Source organism: Gymnogyps californianus, chromosome 1 (genome assembly GCF_018139145.2).
Source record: "Gymnogyps californianus isolate 813 chromosome 1, ASM1813914v2, whole genome shotgun sequence".
In the NCBI taxonomy this organism is placed as follows: domain Eukaryota; kingdom Metazoa; phylum Chordata; class Aves; order Accipitriformes; family Cathartidae; genus Gymnogyps; species Gymnogyps californianus.
The window spans coordinates 105,432,241-105,454,458 of record NC_059471.1 but is presented as its reverse complement, the minus strand read 5'-3'; the positions used below and the strand labels follow the sequence as shown (position 1 = coordinate 105,454,458).

Below are 22,218 nucleotides of genomic sequence, written 5' to 3'. Positions count from 1 at the left end.
AATAAAAGGGTAAAAGGGATATTTGTCTTACAAACAAAACTACTCTGTACATCCCTGCGAGCTCTTTTATTTAAAGTATTTTAGGAATCTTTGATCAGATATATGAAATAAAAGGTTTATATCTATATTTTATATATAGGGGTATATAATAAGATATATAGGTAAGACAGGTAATAGGTGTATAAGATGGATCTATGTATCTATCTTGAGTGTATGTGTGTGTATATATATATATATATATGTTTGATGAAAAAAAGCAAATTTGTCTCAATTAGAACAAGGTCTGCACTCATTTCTTATTCTAAGAGAACATATTCCAACCAAAATCTAAATGAAATATACAGAAGTGACACAGCAACAGTCCAAAGGCTGGTTTACAAATCCCACTGAAAGGGTTATAAATTGTGACACTTTGACAGCTGTTGGAAGTACAAGTCAGAAAAAAGCCTGAAGGTATCAAGGTGGAAGATGCAATGTTGCTTGACGCAGGTTTCTTGCGTCAAACAGCCCTGAACATTCAGTCCCATTTATGAGAGAACTGGAAATTACAATGGGGAAATACTTATTTTAATTAAACTTATTCCATTATTCACAAAGAACTCTTCCCTGCAACACTTACTAATTCTTTGTCAAGAAAGATTTAGATGCCCACCATGACACGGTTTCTAATTTTTCATTGTCTTAATGCCATCTCTTTGCACCAAATTACAGCAGTTCAATCTCTGTCCTTCATCTCTACACTATTCCTGAACTTGTTTCCATCTGGATTATTAAAAAACCCAAACTTAACGCAATTCAGAACTATTAACTTTCCACATTATTCACATCATTTGGTCCCCATTTATTTTCAGGGTTCTCCTTGAAACCACTTGTAATCTGGTTTTTGGATCAAGTTTTGGATTTTGTGTATTATTTGTAAAAGATGCAGTATCACCACCTAAGAAATAGAAACACTGCATTAGCACAGTATGAAGTGATGGAAGTCTAGGGAGCACAAACAGAATTTGAACGCAGATCTTAGTTTTATGAAGAAAGCCATCTTAGAGAGTTGTTTGAATTCAGTTGCAAGGACATAACATTGTACTCTGTTCTCACAACTGCTGTCTTAACACACTCAAGAGAGTGATATGAAAAGGCTTTGACAGCACCGACCACGCAGTTACAACACAGTCATAACCCATATTTGGCTCAAAATTAGCCTATGTGCACAGGGGATGTTAAAGGGTAAAGACAAGCATGGTATTTTCCCATCCACTGCTGTCTTGCAAAGGAAACCTCCATACTCCAACTTAACAGTAGCGTATTAATGAATCTGTCAAAGGCTAGATATTAAAACAGATTTTCTTTTAGATCACACTTAGAAAGTAACTGTCAGCAGAAAAGTATTCTTATACTAATAATGGCACACAGCTAATGCTTATTAGGAATGAAGACATTTCAAAACCTCCAATGGTTATGTTGGCTGAGTATCTGCTGCAGTACCCCAGACTGCACATGAAGCATCTTAAGAGTACAATGTTTTTCATTTAGTTGTCAAAAAGTATGTATTTAAGCATTTTTGTTATAAATATGGCAATACTTCTCATTGAAGAAAAGATGACCGCATCAAAAGCACAATAACTATATTAACAATAAGCTTTTCTGTAGAAAGTTAAAAATGAGTACACTGATTTTTTCAACCATTGTAGCTGCAAGTTCACTTACAAGGAGCAGTGACTCTTCCACACTGAGGTCTTTTAGACAGATTTTTTGGCATCTTTAATAAGACGATAATAACTAGTTGAAGGGTAGAAAGTCACTCTTACCTTCCATCTGCATAGTCTGCATCTGCGCCTCCCCACCAGACATCTGAATCATCGTCTTCAGCATCAGCTGAATCAAGATTGTCACTTTCCTCCGCTAATGGGCAGCAAACAAATTCCACACCACGAAACTTGTCAATTCCACAGGGCAGCAGCATGCCATAGTCATGTAGATTCATACTCTTCTCACTACAGGACTACAGAAAATAGAAAGAAAACAGCAACAACACTGTCATGGAGGAAGCCGGAAAAAATGTCACAGACCTCAAGAAAATGTAAGGGGCTGCATACTGCCTTAGGAGGTTGAAGCTGGTGAACTGCATGATCTCTGAATTTTGAAACACAATGTAGAGTGGTCGCATGTGCATTCACTACTTGCACTGTAGGTAGCTCCCTACCTGTGTCTGCATTACCTTTGTAAGCAACAAGCTCTCCCTTCCCCTGCCCTTTAGTCTTTTCCAGTACAGAAAGACTTGCCTCCTCCCATATGCGTGACAACTCCATACCCTCTTGCCTAAAATCCTCATAGGCTCTGCCTTGAACAGAAAACTTGAAGGCAGAACAATAATGATGTATTAATCCTGATCCTGATGTATTAATGCTATTAAAGAGTTCATTGCAAGATAGATTAACATTTAAAATATCTGTTATACTGGAAACACTATATCTGGTCTGACACCTCTACCAGTACAGTACCTTCTAGCCTTGTTTGGAAAACAGTTGTGCATAATTATACCTTAAAGATACAGTGATGTAGGAGAGAAAGATACACTGATGTAGGACAGGTGAAAAAAGGAAAATAGTTCAATGGTGCACAGTGATGATGATGTTCTAGGCTATGCCATTCCAAGTTTGCAAGTACTTAAAATGGACTAGAATTTGCCTGCATGAAGGTTGGTGCCTTAAACGTTTCATGAGGGGCAACCGTATGATTCAAGCAAGAACTGCAAGTTTGAAAAGTTGCTGAGCATATTTCAATTTTGATCTCCAGAAAGTGGGATAACATACAAACTAAGAGGTTCCAAACAAAATAGCAGCCAGAAATCTTCTCAAAGATCATCTCAGTTTTTATTCCTACAACCCCTCTACATAAGGACAAAAATGTCTAAAATGCATTAGCAATTATAACATTAGGTTTACTTCTGTTTTCAGTAAAGCACTGGTAAATTGTAAAAACTCTGTGCTTGACTGCAAAATGTCTTTGGCTAGTCCTGTGTCTTATCAGCTCTCCTACCCTTTTATGCTGAATTTCACATACTGCGTTCTTTGAGGCCTGTTTGATTTCTGTGAAACACCTGGCATACCAATATCCATATTGAGGACAACGATAAAGGCAAAGCCTAGGCATTGGTGATGAATCTTTAGTTCCAGAGCAGCACTAACACAGGGAGCCGGAGGAGGCAGAAAACATGGTGGGTGTGTGAGTGGATGTGAGGAAAAAAAAAACAGTGCTATGAAACAGGGTCAACGTTCAAAGGTCAACATTAAGTATCCAATAGTGGACTCTGATGTGCTCAGCAGAGTGACTCCCATTTCCTACCTTATAAAGCAGAACAAAAAGCCATTCACGCAAACATTCATAAGTACTGCTTTTTGTTTTCCATGTCACTGCTATATTTAAACTCATCCTCAGAAGAGTGATACATCTCTAAAGAAGGAAGGCAGGAAATTTTAAGACAGATGAATATACCTCTTTAGCAACAGTATGCCAGTGCAGGTGAGTTTCACACACATCCATCCTTTCCTGGTGAAGGAACTTGCACTTGTCTGGTACCAGAAGGGCATCACTCACAAACTCGCCCACTGCAAGGGGAAACAAAAAAAACCAAACCGAAAACGTTAATTTTGCTTCCAGTAACCTCATCCTGTTAAACCTTTATGCATAGGGCAGCTGTCATGAATGAGTGGCAGGGTCTGTTTGCAGAGAATGGAACAGTTTCTAAATGGTGCTTCCTCCTTCAAACTTTCCATTTGAAAGCAGCTCCTGTCTTTGATCTCAGAGATGCATTAGATTATGAAAACTTTAACATAATATGCTAACTTCCATATACCCCGTGTGAAACTTGCAGGACGCATTGAAGACATGCGTGGTGCAACTTTAAGTCAGGAGTTGGTGGATCCAGCTCCTGGAAGGGGAGTGCAGGGATGGTGTATTGGGTTTGCGTGGCAAGGTTTTGGTAGCGGGGGGGGGGGGGGCTATAGGGGTGGCTTCTGTGAGAAACTGCTAGAAGCTTCCCCTATGTCCGATAAAGTCAATGCTAGCGGGTTCCAAGACGGACCCGCCGCTTGCCAAGGCCGAGCCAATCAGTAACAGTGGTAGCGCCTCTGTGATAACATATTTAAGAAAAGCAAAAAAAGTTACAGGGGAGTTGCAGTTGCAGCCAGAGAGAGCGGAGTGAGAAGATGTGAGAGAAACAACTCCGCAGACACCAAGGTCAGTGAAGAAGGAGGAGGAGGAGGTGCTCCAGGCGCCGGAGCAGAGAGAGAGATTCCCCTGCAGCCCGTGGTGAAGACCATGGTGAGGCAGGCTGTCCCCCTGCAGTCCATGGAGGTCCATGGTGGAGCAGATATCCACCTGCAGCCTGTGGAGGACCCCACGCCAGAGCAGGTGGATGCCTGAAGGAGGCTGTGACCCCGTGGGAAGCCCGCGCTGGAGCAGGCTCCTGGCAGGACCTACGGACCCGTGGCCCCGTGGAGAGAGGAGCCCATGCTGAAGCAGGTTTGCTGGCAGGACTTGTGACCCCGCGGGGGACCCATGCTGGAGCAGTCTGTTCCTGAAGGACTGCACCCCGTGGATGGGACTCACGCTGGAGCAGTTCGTGAAGAACTGTAGCCCGTGGGAAGGACTCACGTTGGAGAAGTTCGTGAAGGACTGTCTCCCGTGGAAGGGACCCCACGCTGGAGCAGGGGAAGAGTGTGAGGAGTCCTCCCCCCGAGGAGGAAGGAGCGGCAGAAACAACGTGTGATGAACTGACCCAAACCCCCATTCCCTGTCCCCCTGCGCCGCTCGGGGGGGAGGAGGTAGAGAAAATAAGGAGTAAAGTTAAGCCTGGGAAGAAGGGAGGGGTGGGGGGAAGGTGTTTTAAGATTTGGTTTTATTTCTCATTATCCTGCTCTAATTTGACTAGCAATAAATTAAACTAATTTTTCCCCAAGTCGAGTCTGTTTTGCCCGTGACGGTAATTGGTGAGTGATCTCCCTGTCCTTATCTCGACCCACGAGCCTTTCGTTTTATTTTCTCCCCCTGTCCAGTTGAGGAGGGGGAGTGATAGAGCGGCTTTGGTGGGCACCTGGCATCCGGGACAATTACATTTTGCTTCTGAGTAGCAGTAGGGAGAGGGTTTGAAGTGTTTTGAAATACTTAGTTTTTCCACCCAAAACAAATCTGACACCAACACATTGTTTCAAACAATTCGAGAGTATTTCTACTGAATTACAGCACTAACAGCAACACAGTCCACTTAGTTATTTTTGTTGATGCAGCTTCTTTATTGCAACCCCATTTCATCAGCCAGACGAATTCAGGTTAGCCCAGAAGGCTGATGAGCAAGTGGAGCTCATCAGCCAGGGAGCAAGATGATTCATGGATCACCTGAGTATCTGGTCAGATTGAAGTGGAGAAAAAAGGCTCTTTACCAAGGACATAACTGACCAAAGAGATTGTGCTGTCTTCAGCAGTAAGACAAAAATTTACGCACTAATGAAATAAACAATGCTCACAGCTTCAGTACTGACAAATAAGAAGAAACTCAGCTGATAAGTAACATGATTTATTAGACTAAAGTCACTGTAATTCTGTACAATTCTGGCATTACAATTAAATAAACACCAAAACCCCTCAAAGATATTTTTTAAAGGAAAAATTAAAGAGTACTTTTGCGAAGTCAATATACTGAACAGACACTGGATTGTGAAAGCACATGACTTGGCTGGCGTAAATCATCAGCTCCCTGAAGCACATTTGTCTGTAACCTCCAAAAAACTACAGCCTCTGTGCATTAAATGAACGAACCAAGGTGGTCCAACGGCTGCATGGATGTAATAACAGGTTAATTCATCAAAATGAGATGACTACAGATTTACTGTTCAGTAGAGGGTTGTCTCAGGGAGCTGATGAAGTGGCCCTTGAGGCTTACAATTAAAAACTCAGTTTTAAAAAAAATCAACACCCAATGCATTGGAGGAAAGTAGAGTTCACCAAATAGATGTATATACCTTTGCTGATCACCAAGATGTGTATTTCACATGAATTTCCTTGCTATATTTCAATGCATTTGATCTGAAGCCTTTAAAAGCCCGTTAGTTTACTAGGAAAAAAAGGATTTCATTACCTTTATCCTTCAGTGACATACTCTAAATGTCTGCAAGTTATTTACATAAATGCCTTCTAGAGGTGTCCAAAATAAACTTGCAAAAGTAATGAGTAAAACACTTTCTGGTAACCCAAAATAAAAATACCTGCAGCTTCTGTTAACGAAGTCTCTGCTCCCAGTGGTATCACACCCAAATCTTGCACTGAAATTCGAATAAATTTGCACCTTGTTTTTAGCTGTACTTGTCTTTGTAGGAGACCATCCTGCCACATACCCAAAGTCACTCAGTTCATAAGTAATTGCTAATGCTTCAATTTAGTCAAGTACCTGAGCACTAAGAAGCATGTGTGTGTTTTGCTGAAGACTCGCAGTGCATGTTCACTTCCCTCTTCTAGGACATACGACTTCATACAGAACTGCAGTTATACTTTGTTGGCTGTTCAAGCACACAAAACATTCAGAGCAGTCTTTATAGCAAACATTTCTATACAACAACAACAACAGAAAAATTAATCCTGGAGTGCGTTCTACTCTGGCAAACTGGATCTGATTTCAGAAGCTGTGCACACAATCATGCTTGCGACCCTGTGTCATCCATCTGACTTCTGACACACACAGGCACACGAGTCCAAATACAAACACACCTGATAACCTCTGCATGGAGCTATTCTATTTACCTTAACACGCCGTAATATTGTCAGAATATTGCGTCTGTGAAGTTAGAAGGCAATTAACAGTATACCTCATTGCTCAAAAAAATAAGCCTACATCATTTCAGCAAAAGTAACAAATACTGATGTACCACTGAGTTACAGCCACCAAACGTAAGATGGGAAGCTGTAAGTCAAAAGTTCTGGGCAACGCAGTCTGTGTTGTAGTGTCATTAACAAGATGTATGAGTACATAATTAAATTTTTAAAAATAATAATTACGTGTCTGATTGTATCAACCAACTTATATCAAAATACTGAAGAAATGTTAGACATTTCGATATAATTCAAAGTATGGTATTAGATTTGACTTTTATACACACAATGTGCATCTGCTTTATAAAATTAGATTCCTTCAAAATAAGGTAACAGCATCCTCACGGTAAAGCAAAGTCTTATTTCAAGTGAGGCTCCATTTTGCAACCAACTGCTGAATTTTCACAGAAATAAACAATTCATAGGAACAAGCTCCCCTCCAGTTGTTAGAGGGAAAGAAGGAGCTGGGGATAAGGGTGGTAGTTTAATGTAACACTCCTTCATTACACAGAATTATAATGAACTATTTAGGGTTGTTAAAAACTGGGCAATAGTAATCACTCGCAACTTCGCATGTGATTCCTGTTGCCTTCAATTTTTTATTACAAATAAAATTTAATTCTGCCCATTATTTACACATACACAGAGCTCATGCCCTGGAATTTTTTCATTCATTTCTTTATAATTATTACTGAAGTTTAAATGCAAAGCTGTGAATTTTTGTTCTTTTTGTTGTTAAAAATAGATTAATGTTCAAGTGGCAGTTTGATGAACTAAATTGAGTTCAGTTGACAACTGCAACATTTATTTTGCCTGGGCTAGTCTAATAGAAACACAAATCCATCAGAAAGAAACACTTCAAACACACTTGACTTGCCAACAAGCCTCTACCTGTATCACTCCAGTACACGTTTAACTTTCAGTGCTGCTGAATCATAAGAGTGGGGTTTCTTTGCTTTTGTGCAACAAGTAACCCACTGACTACATGGGGGAAACAAGCACGTATGGAAGGAGAACAAACCTGTGCCTCCTAAGAGAGAGGGCCAATGTGTTTGGGCTCTGTAAGTAAGGAAAAATTCTAACACCTACTTCTGTTTGCCAGTACAAGCCATGACTGAGGTAGCTGTAGATTAGTACACTTTTCTGACTGATGGAGCATGCCAGCCCAGGACTGGTTTTAATTTCCACTGTCAGGTGCTGGGATCACAACACATAATTCAACTCCAACATTACTTTTTCTTCCAGTACAGCATCACATCGACTTGCACTGCACCGGGCTGTCCTTGACACTCTGCCTGCCATGCTCAAGTTGGATGAGCATTTCCCCAGGTAGCAGCACTGCCTTAAAAGCCTCCCTGGCCCCGTGCTGTCCCACTGTCCCCACCAGCACCTTACCCTCACTCTCCCACCACCTACCGGCTTACCAGCTGCCGGTAAGCCACAGCTAAACCATGACCATGCCATGGACGGAAGGGCTCGCAAAATTTGTACCAAATCCACACCACAAAGAGTTGGTATTATTACCACCACCACACTACCTCTGTTGGGCTTATATTTATCACTTCTTCCTGTACTCTTCTGCCTTCTTCAGTGCCTCTTGTATTTTGATTACAGCTGTACATCTGTGCTCTGCTGAGGTACTCTAATAATAAACCACAAATGGCACAATTTGTCTTTTGGGGAGCTCATAAATCACTAAACTCCCTGAAGTGATCCAACACACAAGTGTAACAGCTATTTGTTTTCCAATAGCTGCTTACCCACTCTTGCAGGGAAGGGCTGGACAAAACCAGATCCTTCTGGCTTGTGGGTTTCTGACCTGTCTGGAAAAGAGAGCCCTGAAGGGGAATTCTGGGTAGAGATCACATTACCATGTTAAAAAACACACCACCCTGTGCCTACCATTCATTTAGTTGAAGGCTGACAATCTGCTACTCACTTTTTTGAAAAGTTGCTTGTTGCTAACTCAAATCTATGTCTTTTAACTGCACGTCACTGGAACACGGATTGTGTCAACATAGTAAGTCACAGTTTAATTTCGTTTTACAAATCTCATTTTTTTTCTTCCCCCTAATGTCAGTAATCCCGTTCCTGAGGCCCAATTCTCCATTATTTTGCAGCAGACTTCTTCATATTGCCCCATCCTGCTGTATCACAACAGGGTAGCGGTTCACGTTTTTCAAAGACAGTTTTGCCAGAGTTTATGATGCCACTATTAAATAGTTTTACTTCGGTCAAGCACATCCTATTCTCTGAAAAATACTCTTGGAACAACAACAGATTTTGTGCTCTAAGACCAGAAGTTCTGGTTCAGAAATTTCATTTTTCAACACAGCAAAGACTAAGAAGAGCATTAAGAATCAACCTCTAATAAAAGAACTAGGATTATAGTGAAGGCAACTGATCACATGCTCTTTTAAATATTCTCTAGGAAGAAAAAGGCTCAGCGAGTGGGCATGCTCATAAGATGGCTGCCCTATCTGTTTAATGGCATACGTAATTATAGGCCAAAGCAATGCAAAATAAAAATACTATACCCTGTATGAGACACGGTCCTGATCAGCAGATTTTCCATCCACTGCATAAACCAGATGGGATGTGAGGATCCATCCAACATTGCACAGAAAGAGAGCAAAGATAAGATGATAAAGGTAATAAAACAAAATCCATGACAAAACCAAACACCTGCTAGCAGATGGTTGCAGATGGTTAGGATCCCAACCAAAAAATAAGCATGTTCAAATTATGTTCAGAGGAGTACTTTCAAACAAAGCCTGTGCTAAATTTTGCATGAGGAGGCAGCACACATGCTGAGGCTCTAGGACTCAAGGCTTCATTTTCCATGTCACTGATAAGAACAAGGGCCTTGCTAAAATGAATTTACAAGCTCAAGTGCTTACACCACACATATTTGAGAACATGCAGAGAAACGTGTCTTTTCCCTGTGACTTTGCACAGATTATCCTGAGCCATCACACACTCAGCACGGCGCAGCAAGGAGCAGATCAACCCTGCACCTTTCCCCGTGCCGCTGCCATGGGGCCTTGCTCTGCCCTGCTCCCCAGGCGCAACAGCTCAGCTCACTGCACCACCTCTGCTAGCTCTTGTGCCTACCCAGGCACATTTATTTATTACATATTATGTTACGCATACATTATTACATTTATTTAAGCAGCCATATAACTTTAGGTGCTTTCATTAAGGGTGATGTTTATATAAGTCTTTATGTGTGATGCTTTCTCTTATTCATAATGTTGGTAAGTAAATGTTAGCTGCAATCTGCATCAGAGTGCAAGCCAAACACACTGGCCTCAAGTGCAAAGAAACAACACTTTATTGAAAATGCTTCTTTTCTTCAGAAGTCCAGAAAAGCAGAGAAGATGCAAAGCACCTAGATACTTAAAAAATGCATTTCATTTTTCAGTAAAATGATTCAGTAAGCACAATTATCTAGCGACATACTGAACTAGTCATAGTCTACTTCACTATTTTAGACTCGGTATCTACAGATGAAGAGGGAGAGGCTGTGCCTGTCAAAACCTGGTTTGAAGGAAGGTTTGCTGCCATGCCCAGCCCCCAGGGATGGATGCCTGCCCCAGTCCACTGTGTGGCTCTCCTCTGAACTTGAGCACAAGATATGTTAAGCTGCACTGTTAAAGATCTTCAGTCTAGTTTAAAGGATTTTAACAGCCTATAGTAAAGAAGGGAGTTGTAGATTTCTCCAGTTTCAAATTTAATTTTAAATGGAAGTTAAAAAGAAGCAGTGTTTAGGAAGTTTGTAAAAGCTCACGTAAAAGATAATTTCTACCTACACCGTTACCTATGAAGGACTACCAATATTAATATCAGTACCCAGTCGGGTATCAAATACCACCCTACTGTATCTCCTCCCGCAGTAACTTGCAAGCATTGAGAGCAGCATTGAACAACGCTGAAACCCCCTGGGCAGTCGACAGCAAAGGGCAGGCTGCAAAGGAGCTTGCATGCAGGGACCCCGGCGCTGCACTGAAACCCCGCTAGCCTTAAAAGCTCAAAAACACCTCCCTCGACCCCATCACAAATGCCAAAGGCAGAGGCCTCTTCCTAAAACCCATCCATCAGCCAACAGAAAGGCAAGGTGGTGCTGATAAAACACGATGTCTGTGTCCCAGCAGCTTGGACCATCTATATTTTTCTTATAAGTAATAGGCTTAACTCCTGCCCATAAAACTGCTGCCAAAAACAGCTCTGTAAGAAAACTGTCCCCACTCCACCATTTTATCTGTAACCTATGACATGAATTTCAGTAAGAGACCCACGGCACGGCAGATGGACAGCAATGGAGACCTGAATTTGAAGGGCAGGAGCACAAGTGACAGCGCGACCTGTGCAGCCACCTCTGGGGCGTGAGGTGGGAACAGCTGCAGCTCTTCTGTCTTCCAGAGGCTCTGCCAAAACCAACACTGACCCCATTAACACATCTCTGCGTCAACCCTTTTGTCCTCATAAAGTTCCAGTAAGTTATTTCCTATAACTATAGCTGGGGTTTCTTACTATTTTTTGAGCAAAGCCATCCACTATGTTTTAAGCATCTAAAAGTAAGGCCAGTGGTTCTCCAACAGACATTTGCACGGCATCAAAGCAAATGCCTATTGCTTTAGTGTTTCTTCTGCTTCAAAGAAGTCCTTGAATGCTTCTGTATTCCTGCTTTCAACCAAACCTGAAAAGGTAAAGAGAGCACACCCACTAAAAAGCAGTTTATTGTTCTGTTATTTAGCATACATAGCAACAAATACACCCTGATGCAACAACTCTCAAATAAACCACCTTCACTATTTGCAACATTTATCCACTTATTAGGCTACGAAAGGCAACAGTCTGGGATGAGCAAAGCTCTTCTTTAGATTAAAACCTGACTGGTAATTCTAGCTGTACTACAAGTTAGCGTCTTGATGCTCTAACAACAATTTTGAGAAATCGCAACAATTAAGGTACTTTTCACAAACACTGCAATGGCACACAACATACAACCATACTTGGGACACAAGATCAAGGTGAAAGAAAACCCACTGTAGTGAACTCATTGACATCTAAATATACACACATGCACCATAACAATTAGCTCCAGTCTTGATCTATCATGTGTTCTACTGTGATTTTTGGAAAGTCCAAATAACTCACACAAAATTCTGAAGTCGAAGGGCTAAAATCCTTTTGGAACAATCCAAAGTACATTTGTCCAGATGAAAATAATGAACTATATACCAAGAAATATACCTGTAAGTAATTCATGGTGTTTATTATGCCTTCATTTTCATAAACTACCATACATAAAAATGGGTTATTCTCAAACCTTCTTCCTCCTTCTCTGTAGCTCTTTGATCATAGACATAAATGGAATTTCTGCTCACTTTGCTACTTTTTTGCCTGACTGCATTTTCTGATTGATAAAATTGTCTTACTTTCCAGACAGAACGCAAGCATCATTCAGATTTGATGCATTATGCCAATAATGGATACATCTGTTTACATGCAAGAAGATTCAAATACACATCATCATGCACTCTGGCATCCTTATAGACAAAGCATATAAACATTCCTTAAAAGTCTGCAGCACCTCAACGGTTCATTGAAGCATTAAGTTCATTTACTTCTCTCCTTTTTTCCACTTGTCTTCCCCATCTTCAAGGAAAAATCTTTCTGGGAGTACAGTAAGATGCCTTTTCTGTCCCTCTCTCATTAATGCAATATAACAGAACTGTGCTGAAGCCCATTACCCCAGTATCATGGGTTATGTCACATGTTGGAATTCCTCCTCCTGCCCCATCTTCCTAAAAGGCCCACGAAGTCAAAAAACACCCTCCCAGAACTTGGTATCAGTGTGACCAGCAGCAAAGGTCACCCCAAAAAGGCTATCTGAAGAGTTTCCCCTTCAGTTTGCTTTCTCTAGGCACCAACCGCTCACACTAGCAAACTTTCTCACCCTGCACCACAAATCAAAATGCTGCCTCTCAAACATGATCTACTGAGAAACAGGCCCAAAAGCAAAGTCCAGCTTGGGAAGTTGAGAGATTTCAGGATTGAGTTGCTCTCCCTTCCAGTTCCTCAGTGCGCTGGTTACATCTGCAAAGCTTCTGCCACAAATGAGAGAGTATTTGGTGCAGACATAGCCCCCTCCCTCCCAATTATATAATCCTGCCTAATTTCTTGGAAAGAGTGAGTTAGGAAACAGCAGGAATAATAAAGTCTAGAGATGTCACTCTGCATAGCTTGACTCCGTCCTGCCTCAGTCACAGAGCTCCTATGTGATGCTGCCCAAGTAAAAATCTTTTCTCCTCCTCCCACACTGTGCTTCATTGCTTATTGCTTCCTTCCCCTCTCTTCTCTGCAGACTTTTCAGATGAACTTTTTACTTTTCACTCCATCATCGCAGTAGTCCTGTTTGATAAATCTGTAACAGGACATGGTCAGCTGCTTTGGAGGGCTGGTGAATGCACTGGGGACTGAAGCCTAGCTGTTTACAGTGGAAAAAAGACTCTAAAGTGAAGGATGGCACCTGTGGGTGCTTGCCACAGGGTCATTTGGTGGGGGTTTTTTGGTGGTTTTTGGAGCAGGGGGGTTGTTTTGGGGGGATTCCAGGTCCCATCCTAAACTGACAGCAATATGTCTAGCTAAAACAGATCTTCCGCAGTGCTATAAAAAGAGCAGGCAATGAAAAGCTGGAAGGTGCTGGAAGCCAAGGTAAGTTAGAAAAGACTGCTTGATTCTGCATACAGCGTAACAGAGGGAACTACTGGGTTCCTCAAATGGGAGGACAGAATAACCCAATAATTTATTGGAAATTGTTTGATCTACAAAAAGGAATAATCCTGAAAAAAAGAACAGTACTAGAAATCACTAAGGAACAGATTTGACATGGGAAAGGCTTAATGAGACCATTTTCTGAAGATTTAATACGATTTTGTCAAGATTCCCCAAGCAGAATCCTGGGACAGTGAAAATTATTTCAAGTATCCTGGCCACAACCAAGTAAGGAGAAAAAAATCAGGAGGGAAATAGGACAGTGGTACCTTCAAAGATAACAGTACTTTTACTCCACAAAAAAAGTATGTGCACTCAGGCTGTTTACACAGTACTGTCTGGAAGATGCAGTTAATATGCCTGCCATTACACGCCAGCTGCCATTCTGTTTGAAAAACATCCTGTCCCTGTGTAGCTTTTTACAGCAAGCTGCAGTAAAAGAAACACAGAAATGTTGTTTCTCAAAGCACTGACTACCTCAGTCTGGAAAGGAAGTGCAAAGGACCAGAGATTAGAGTATCTTGACCATCCGTGCCCCTAAAAGTTGTCGTGGAAAACAAAACCTGAAATGTTTTCTTCATAAATATTTCTTCTCCTTCAAAACAGTTGAATTCTTTTTCTTCCACACTGAAGTGCACACATCCCTTTCAAGTATTTAGAGTGATGTGTGGAGTGTACGGGTGCAAGGAATGGGAAACAAAAGGGAAAGAAAATCAAAAGATTTCTAAACCCCACCGCGTATGTTGAGGACTTCCTATTACCAGAATGGTGCAGCAGAAAAGACTCCAGGTATTTGGGAATGCTGCTTTTACCAAGGTAAGATTCCCCAGGTCCCATCCCCCTTTTTGTGACAGTGCTGTAATACAGAGCAATTCTCCATCACCCAGTGTTTAAATCCACCAAAGGCCTTTTGTTCTCCACATCCACTTCTTCTCACAGTGCTTAGCTAATAAAAGCCATCATCGAGCATGTCACAGGACCTCAAAGTCATTAGCTGCTGAGTCAATCAGGTAAAATACAAAGTATACCACCAAGGACACCAAAAAGCATTTGGGGAACTGGCTGAAACAAAGGTTTTCTTCTTAAGGAGGCACTTTTTCCAAGAACTCCTTCACCAGAGATCAAAGGCAACACTATCTGGACTCACTAACCCAGGAAGGCTCAAGAGGACGAAACAGGAATGCTGCCCTGACCTTGTCCCACATACAGGTGCTGCACGTGTTCTTGCTAAAGGACCACCTATCACCTCAAGAAAGGACCTATTTCATTCAGGACAGAAAGAGGTCATTCGTACACAGCTGAAACAGTCTTTATACCAGAATCAGCAGTCCAGTGTTGAGATATTGTTAATGCAAAAAAATCAGGGATACTTAGAAAAAGCCTCAGGTGGGGAGAATTATTTTGCTGAAAAACATTCTTTTCATCATTTTCAGGCTTTGTTTTTATATAAAATATGTTTTGATTTTTTCGTGTGCATCTCAAAATACTAATTGCCTCCTGCCTTGTAGTCTTCTAACTGTTCTGACATTTTGTTTATTCCTTGTACTCATGTACTTAAGTCCTCTCCCAATTATGCATCTTTTCATGACTGATGAGCTCCTTTACAGTTCTGCTCACATCACTGCCAGGTGGGACATTCAATAGTAGAGCATGGCATGAGTCAAGCACCAAACAAATACCAAAAAAGCCTGTCGAGGGAGAAGTTGCTCGTGGAAAGCCAGCACAGTTCGCTCGCAGATCAAAGTGCCCTTGGTTCCCATGGCAGGTGACAGAAACCAGCAGAGCTGCACTGCATATCACTTAGTCACGTTTCCCATCAACTGGTCCTCCACCTCCTGCCCCTGCCACTGGCGGAGGAACTGCCTGCCTCTCCCATGCTCTAAATTCATGAGGAGAGCTGGAGACATGTGTGCCACGGTGTGTATTTGGCAATCACAACATGGAAAGAAGAATGGTAAAGTTGAGGAGGTGCAATCTCATTTTATGACACAGGATCAACACATACCCTTCCCCAGACAAAGTAATACTTAATTTACAGGAGCTTTTTAGTTTCAGGTGTGAGTGCTGGAGCTCTTCAGGGCTATCTCTTGCACCGTAATGGAGCTTCCCCATCAACAAACACCAGTCAGCACTAGTTAGACAATAAATAAAGAGAAATCTCCCTTGTTTGGTTTTAACTGTTTTCAATCTGTATGTTAAACAGTTTATCTAAAGTAGGAAAGTTGTTAACCATTCCCAGGCTTATTCAAGGCAACATTCACTCTTCTCTGTACTCAGTAAGATTTTAATGAAGTCAGTTTTCCAAAAATGTCAAAAGAGAACAAAAGCTAGCAGCTTTTAAAAAATAAAAACATTTTTAAGAAACTTTTCAGAGATTATTAACCAAATTGCATACCATGATTTGATAAATAAAGATGACCGATACTGCAAGACCCATTTTAATGCTCTTCCTTACATTTAAATATAAATACCAAGTATAACTTCATGATATTTCTCAAAAGCGGATACATTCCAAATCTTAAGGAATCGTGTTTTTGTGAATCCTATTTTTCCCCTAGCTGCCTTCAGGTTTTTACAAGCTATAATATGGCTGAATTTCAAAACAGATTATGTTTCATAAATGCTACCAAATGCAGGAATTTTAACACTCCAGCTATTAACATCACGTTCTGCTGCTGCGAAGATGCACGACAAGCTGCGTATTGGTTCTTACTGTTTCTGCTCCCTCTCTCACAGCAGGCAGCAGACATGTTTTGCAGCAAGATCTGCATGTGCAAATCACCAAGCAGTTTAAAATTTCGTGCCTCCCTTCTGGCTGAAGTGACACTTAATGCACTTCATTACGTAAGATGTACTTGGAAAATGGGCTCTGAAATGGAAACAGCATACAGTAAGAAGTAATTGGATTAACTGATTAATACCCTATGTATTCATACTAGTGACTTGCTAAAGACACCAATCAAATGGTAAGATGGCACAAAGATAGGATGCTTGGAAACAATTCAGCACAACTGGGACCAGTAATCCCACTGTGCTTTGCATTATTATACGATGAGATGTTTCTCATGGGCCATTCTCAGTAATTGGGGTAAAGCAACTGGCATAAGGAGTAAGGCTAGAGAAGGCCCCACTAGTCACTGATATCTAGAGGGAGTAATGAGCATAAGCCTATAGATAGGTGGAAAGAATGAATATGCCACAGACACCTTTAAGGTTTGGCCATCAAAAGCCATTTCAAACATTAGGATTCCAATGAGGAATATACCACATTTTAAACAAGGAAATGTTTAGTTCAGTAAGATTTCGGTTTTGTGGGTTTTCTTCCCCTTCCTAAACACCTTCATACTGCATGTTTCTTTATAAAAATTTGGATTCTTTTTACTTCAGCAGTAATTTAGTTCAGTTGTTGCCCTCTCTCTCTCTCTCTCTCTTCTGGCAAAGAACAGAAGTCACTATGAAATAAAGTTCAGGCAGTAATTGTTTCTGCAATACCGCCTTGTGCAAAGGCTCTGATGAGTGAATAAATAACTCCATCAGCAGCAGCTGAAGATCAACTTAGCAGAAATACCTTGCTGATTATTAACAACCTAAGCAATCACTTCCCATAACAACACTGAGCCCTGAATATTCTATTTGCCAAGACCAAACTTCCACTCAAATTGTTACCGCCTGTGGGTGAAGGACTTTCTGTATTACCAGCGATGTGGGAAAATAAAAAACCACTTTCAGGCTTTGCAAAGTTTACAGGTAACCAGATTAACAACTACCTGACAAAATGTGGTTTTGCTCTATACAGAGAAAAGCCTTTCCTCATCTTGCAGGAAGGATGGGAGTGTGGTCTGGCAGCTCAGCTACAAGGCAGCTGGGATGGGACAGCTTGGGAGAAAGGGAAGAGCCGACTCAGGCATGGTAATTCAAGGAAGCTACAAGATAAGCAGTCAGATAGACTAAATGCAACGTTACATTCTGCATTCAGCAAGCACCACTTTTTAGAAATAAAACACTAATTATAAGTAACGGACAACTGATAAACACTGTCATTTCTTCATGTAAGGACAGTTCTCAATGGCTAGCAACCCACGTTTTTAAGTATTAGGGCAATAGAGGACTCCCCGAAACTTGTCTACAGCTATCATATACTGGTTCTCCAAAGAAACTCTTCACCGTCAGAAGCTTCAAATTGTTTGATTCATAAACCAGATTCCAATAGAAGGTTCAAAGCAAAGCCTGACTGATTTACATATCTTTGAGAGATCGCAGAGTTTGGGGGAGGTTCCTGATGTCTGGAGAAAGGCAGAAGCTGCAACCATCTTGCAAGAAAGAGGCTTCGGGAATTACAGGCCAGTCTGCCTCACTTCAGTTTCTGGGAAAATCATGGATCAAGTCCTATTGAAAGCCATTTCTGGGCACATGGAGATGATGATGATTTGCAATAGCCAAAACAGATTTAACAAAAGTAAATCATGCTTGATCAACCTGACTTGCCTTCTAGGATGAAATGGCAAGATCGGTGAGTAAGAGCAAAGCAATAGATACTGTCTACCTTAATTTTAGCAAGGAATTCAACACCATCTCCCTCTCACAGCATCTTTGTATCCACGTTGGGATGTTACAGTTTGGGTGCATGGACTACTAGTTTGGTGAAAAAGTGACTGCACTGTCGAGCTCAGTGGGTAGTGGCTCATGTTTGTACTCCACCTGGAAGGAAGTAACAAGTAGAATATCTCAGGGCTTCATTTTGGCACTTGTTTTGTTTAATGTATCTATCAATGATATGGAGGAAAAGACAAGAACATACCCTCAAAAAGTCTGCAGAGGACCCCAAACTGGGAGGGCAGTCAACGCACTTGCAGGCAGAGCTGCCATTCAGAGGGACCTAGACAGGCTGGAGGAATGAGCTGACAGGAACCTCATAAATTTCAACAGGGACAAATGCCAAGTCCTGCCCCTGGGAACGATACAGGCTGGGGACAGGCAAACTGGGGAGCAGCTCTGCAAAAAAGGCTCAGCTGGGGCCAACAGCAAGCAGAGCACAAGCCAGCAGTGTGTTCCGACAGCAAAGATGGCCAATGGTGTCCTGCGCTGTACAAACAGAAGCACATACAGTAGACTGAGGGAAGTGATTAACCCCTTTTACTTGGCACTCATTAGATTGCATCTAGAAAACTGTGTCCAGTTTGGGGCATCCCAGTACAAGAAAGATAGTGATGAACTGGAACGAGTTCAGCAGAGGATGGTCAAGGGGGCTGGAGAACTTGGCCTATGAGAAGAGACTGAGGGAGTAGGGCTTGTTCAGCCTGGAGAAGAAATGGCTTCAAGGGAGCTAATACCTGACTGCTCATACCTATGGAGACTTCACCAAGACAACAAAGCGAGCCACTTCACAGCACCACAGGAAGAGAGAGTAGCCATTGTTTGAAACAGGAGAGGTTCCTACCAGATATAAGGGGGGAGGGGGAATCACAAGGATAATTAAGCATAGGGAAAAAGCTGCCAAGACAGCTTGTAGAATTTCTTGTCCTTGTAGGTTTCCAAGACCACACCAGACAAAGCCCTGAGTAGCTGGTCAAAATTCAGTATCAGCCCTGCCTCAAGCAGCCAACTGGACTTAGGAACTCCAGAGGTCCCTTCCAACATGAGTGACTCCATGATTCTATCCATCCCTTAAGTCTTCTCCACCTCCCCATATGCTAGCAAACAAAAACAAAGTTGCAACAATCCTTGACTTCGTTTCAGTCACACAGGCCTTCAAAACATCATTATTTCTGTACCCATCGTGTGACCTACTGTTTGGATTTTTGAAGTTGTTGCAAACTACAGTATCATCAAGAAAGTGGTGCCTCACCTAGTTCACAGGCACCTTCGCATACTCTGTATGATCACAGAAGATTAACTGAATAGCTTGTTTTTCTGTTATCTATCCCAAACAAGGGTGATAGTTGAGTCAACTTTATGCACAGACAAAATGAGAGGCACACTGTCAATATCACACACTGAAGTCTCCTGTTCACAGAATAGTTTTCTCACACCACCTTCTGCTGGCTAATGAGGAAGACAGTACATTAGATTAGACAAATCACCTGCCTTACTAGGTATACAAATTTTTTGGACCTGCTCCAGACATTAGAAAATAGTTTTTAAAAAAAACAATGCAAATGCAATTTCTGGCTTCTAACATTAAACATACTGACAGAGGAAAGGGTACAGGATCCTGTTCACCAAGACCCAACTCTCCACACACCATTTGAAGGATGGGATGTGAAAGTAATGACTGCTACTAATGATGGGGCTGAGTTGCTCTGATTAACTAAAAGGCAAAAGCTCTGTGTTGTCACTAACCCTCCCATGAGAGCACACAATAACCCAGAAGTCAGCATAGCATACTTTCAGCATTCGGTGACAGTCAACAATTTCTGTGAAGACGCAATGCCACGTAAATATTTAATGTAAATATTCCTACCTACAAAACCCCCCTAACTTTATAACAAAATTGTTCTCCAGTTCTCATTGCAAGAATTAAACTCGGTGAACACAGCAGTAGTTACCAAGAGCTGTAGAAGATGGTCATATTTTACCAAGTGATTAATTCTAACCTGCTTTATTTATTTTCTCTTCCTCATACACGAGTCATTGTGGACAGAAATTGTGGACAGTCAGGATTAACATGCAAGATCATGTTCTATTGAGAACTGAATCCTGTCCTTAAGGGTTAATATAAACAGTATGCTACATGCAAATACTGAAGGCAAGATGATAAAATAAAATTTGCTATTTGCACAGACTTTATGCTCAGAAACACTGCCTAGTGTCTAAAGTCTAATCCACAGTATCAGAATAAGGAATTTTTTTTAATTCAAATACCTTGCATCACATCAACAGATAAAACAATTGAGAGAGTAAATGGATTTTAGAGTAAGATAAGCAACAGTAAGGAAGACATTAAACTGAATAGGAACAGTAAATATATCATATTGTAGGCCTACAGCAAGGATGATCAAATTAGATTGAATAAATCAAGACTAACCACTGGGATGGAACATTTTGTAATGCATCTGAAAAGGTCTATAAAAGCTTATTTTTTGAAAGTAAATCCTTTGCAGATTTTTGCCCCTAGTCAAAAGTGTCTAGCTGAACCATCACTGGAAAAATCTAAGGGCAAAGCATCTGCCCCAAGTGTGTAAGACAACACAAGAATCATATTAAAGAAATCAAAGTCAGTACATTGTATATTTTTACATTCATTTGACAATAAGTCACTAAAATGAGCTGAAATGCATCTTATGAGTTCCCACACAGAGAGAATGGTAAACTGGCCAAAGTGCCTCATATAGGCAGTGCTCAGAAGAACCCAATTTCCATTAGGACGGAGTTACACATGACACCAGAAGAAGACAGCTTTAAAGGACAGGTTATTAATCAGTCAAGGATGAAAATTTTCAAAGCAGCAGATGAAAACTGATGTTACTCTGGGCAGTTCTTCCAATGTTGGCAGTAAGGCAGCATTCCAGATAGCTCATTAGCTGTGGTGGTAACTAAAAACAGAGAATATACACAAGACAGTGCACCAGCGCAATGCCTGCTGGTGGTGCTGCCTCTTCCCACACAAGTGCCCGTGCTCTAACTCCCCAGGAAGCTGATCCTGTCTCTCAATGCTCCTGTTAAAGTCCAGCAGAGGAGACACCTTGTCAATAAACTCATAACATACTCAGGCCAGGATTGACCAAACAGGAAAGGAGGTGCCTCCTTGCTTGCCTGCTTTTGAATTCAAATCGCTAACAAGAAAAATTTCACCTAAATAGAATTTAATCATTCACAGAAGAACTCTGTATGGGCTGTCATGGTTAAAACCTCTTTTTCTTAGATATACTGCTTGGAATCCATTGTCTAACCAAGGCTTCAGACCACAGCTGCCGAAAGAGGCTCAAGGTGGGCCCCTCTCAGAGGGGTCTGCTGGAGCAGGGAAGGTGCTCAAGCACTTCTCGCAGCATGGCTGTTCTCGCTTGGAAATCTGAACCTGCCACGTCAGAGAAAAGGGTGAAATGAGCTGATGTTCTCGTTCAGCAAAACAAGCACTTTCCTTTAAGCAGTACTTAATAAATAAATAAATAAATAAATAAAATCTGTTTTGCCGAATGAGAGGCAACATCACTGAGTTCTTCAGCACATTTTCTCCAAAGGTGCTATTTTACCCCATTTCATCCCCAGCTCCAGCTGTCATGTGATAAACAGTGACCTTGAAAGAACAATGGGAAGACAGACAGACAGACAGAGGTATCGTCTACCAGTAACCAACTTCAAAAAGGAATGCTTGGGCACGAGTTAGCCCACATCTCCTGGTGTGGCACACAGGCCAAAACACGGTGAAGACACCATTCATACTTTCTCCTGTGGACATGCAGTTGACAATAACAGGATTTTTGGGCAATGAGCAGCCTCAGAGACACCTTGCACGCCATATCGCTGGAAGAGGGGAGGGGGACAAACAGAAAGAGGCGGCACCTCAAAGCACTCAGGAGGCTCAGAAAGTCATCCTCCCCCTTCTCCAATGCCCTTAACTAAACTAGCTGGACTCAGCAG

At 41.6% G+C, this 22,218-nt stretch overlaps 1 protein-coding gene across 4 annotated transcripts in view; it reads right to left on the bottom strand.

Moving 5' to 3' along the window:
* The window catches only part of APP (amyloid beta precursor protein), a 230,495-nt gene that overhangs the window by 116,289 nt on the left and 91,988 nt on the right, over positions 1 to 22,218 (bottom strand). For all 4 annotated transcript variants that reach the window (XM_050915531.1, XM_050915532.1, XM_050915533.1 and 1 more), the window contains exons 4-5: positions 3,493 to 3,605; positions 1,806 to 1,999 (exon numbers count right to left, since the gene is read on the bottom strand). In XM_050915531.1, the coding sequence (XP_050771488.1) occupies positions 1,806 to 1,999; positions 3,493 to 3,605 (307 nt within the window). The remainder of the gene's footprint in view (positions 1 to 1,805; positions 2,000 to 3,492; positions 3,606 to 22,218) is intronic.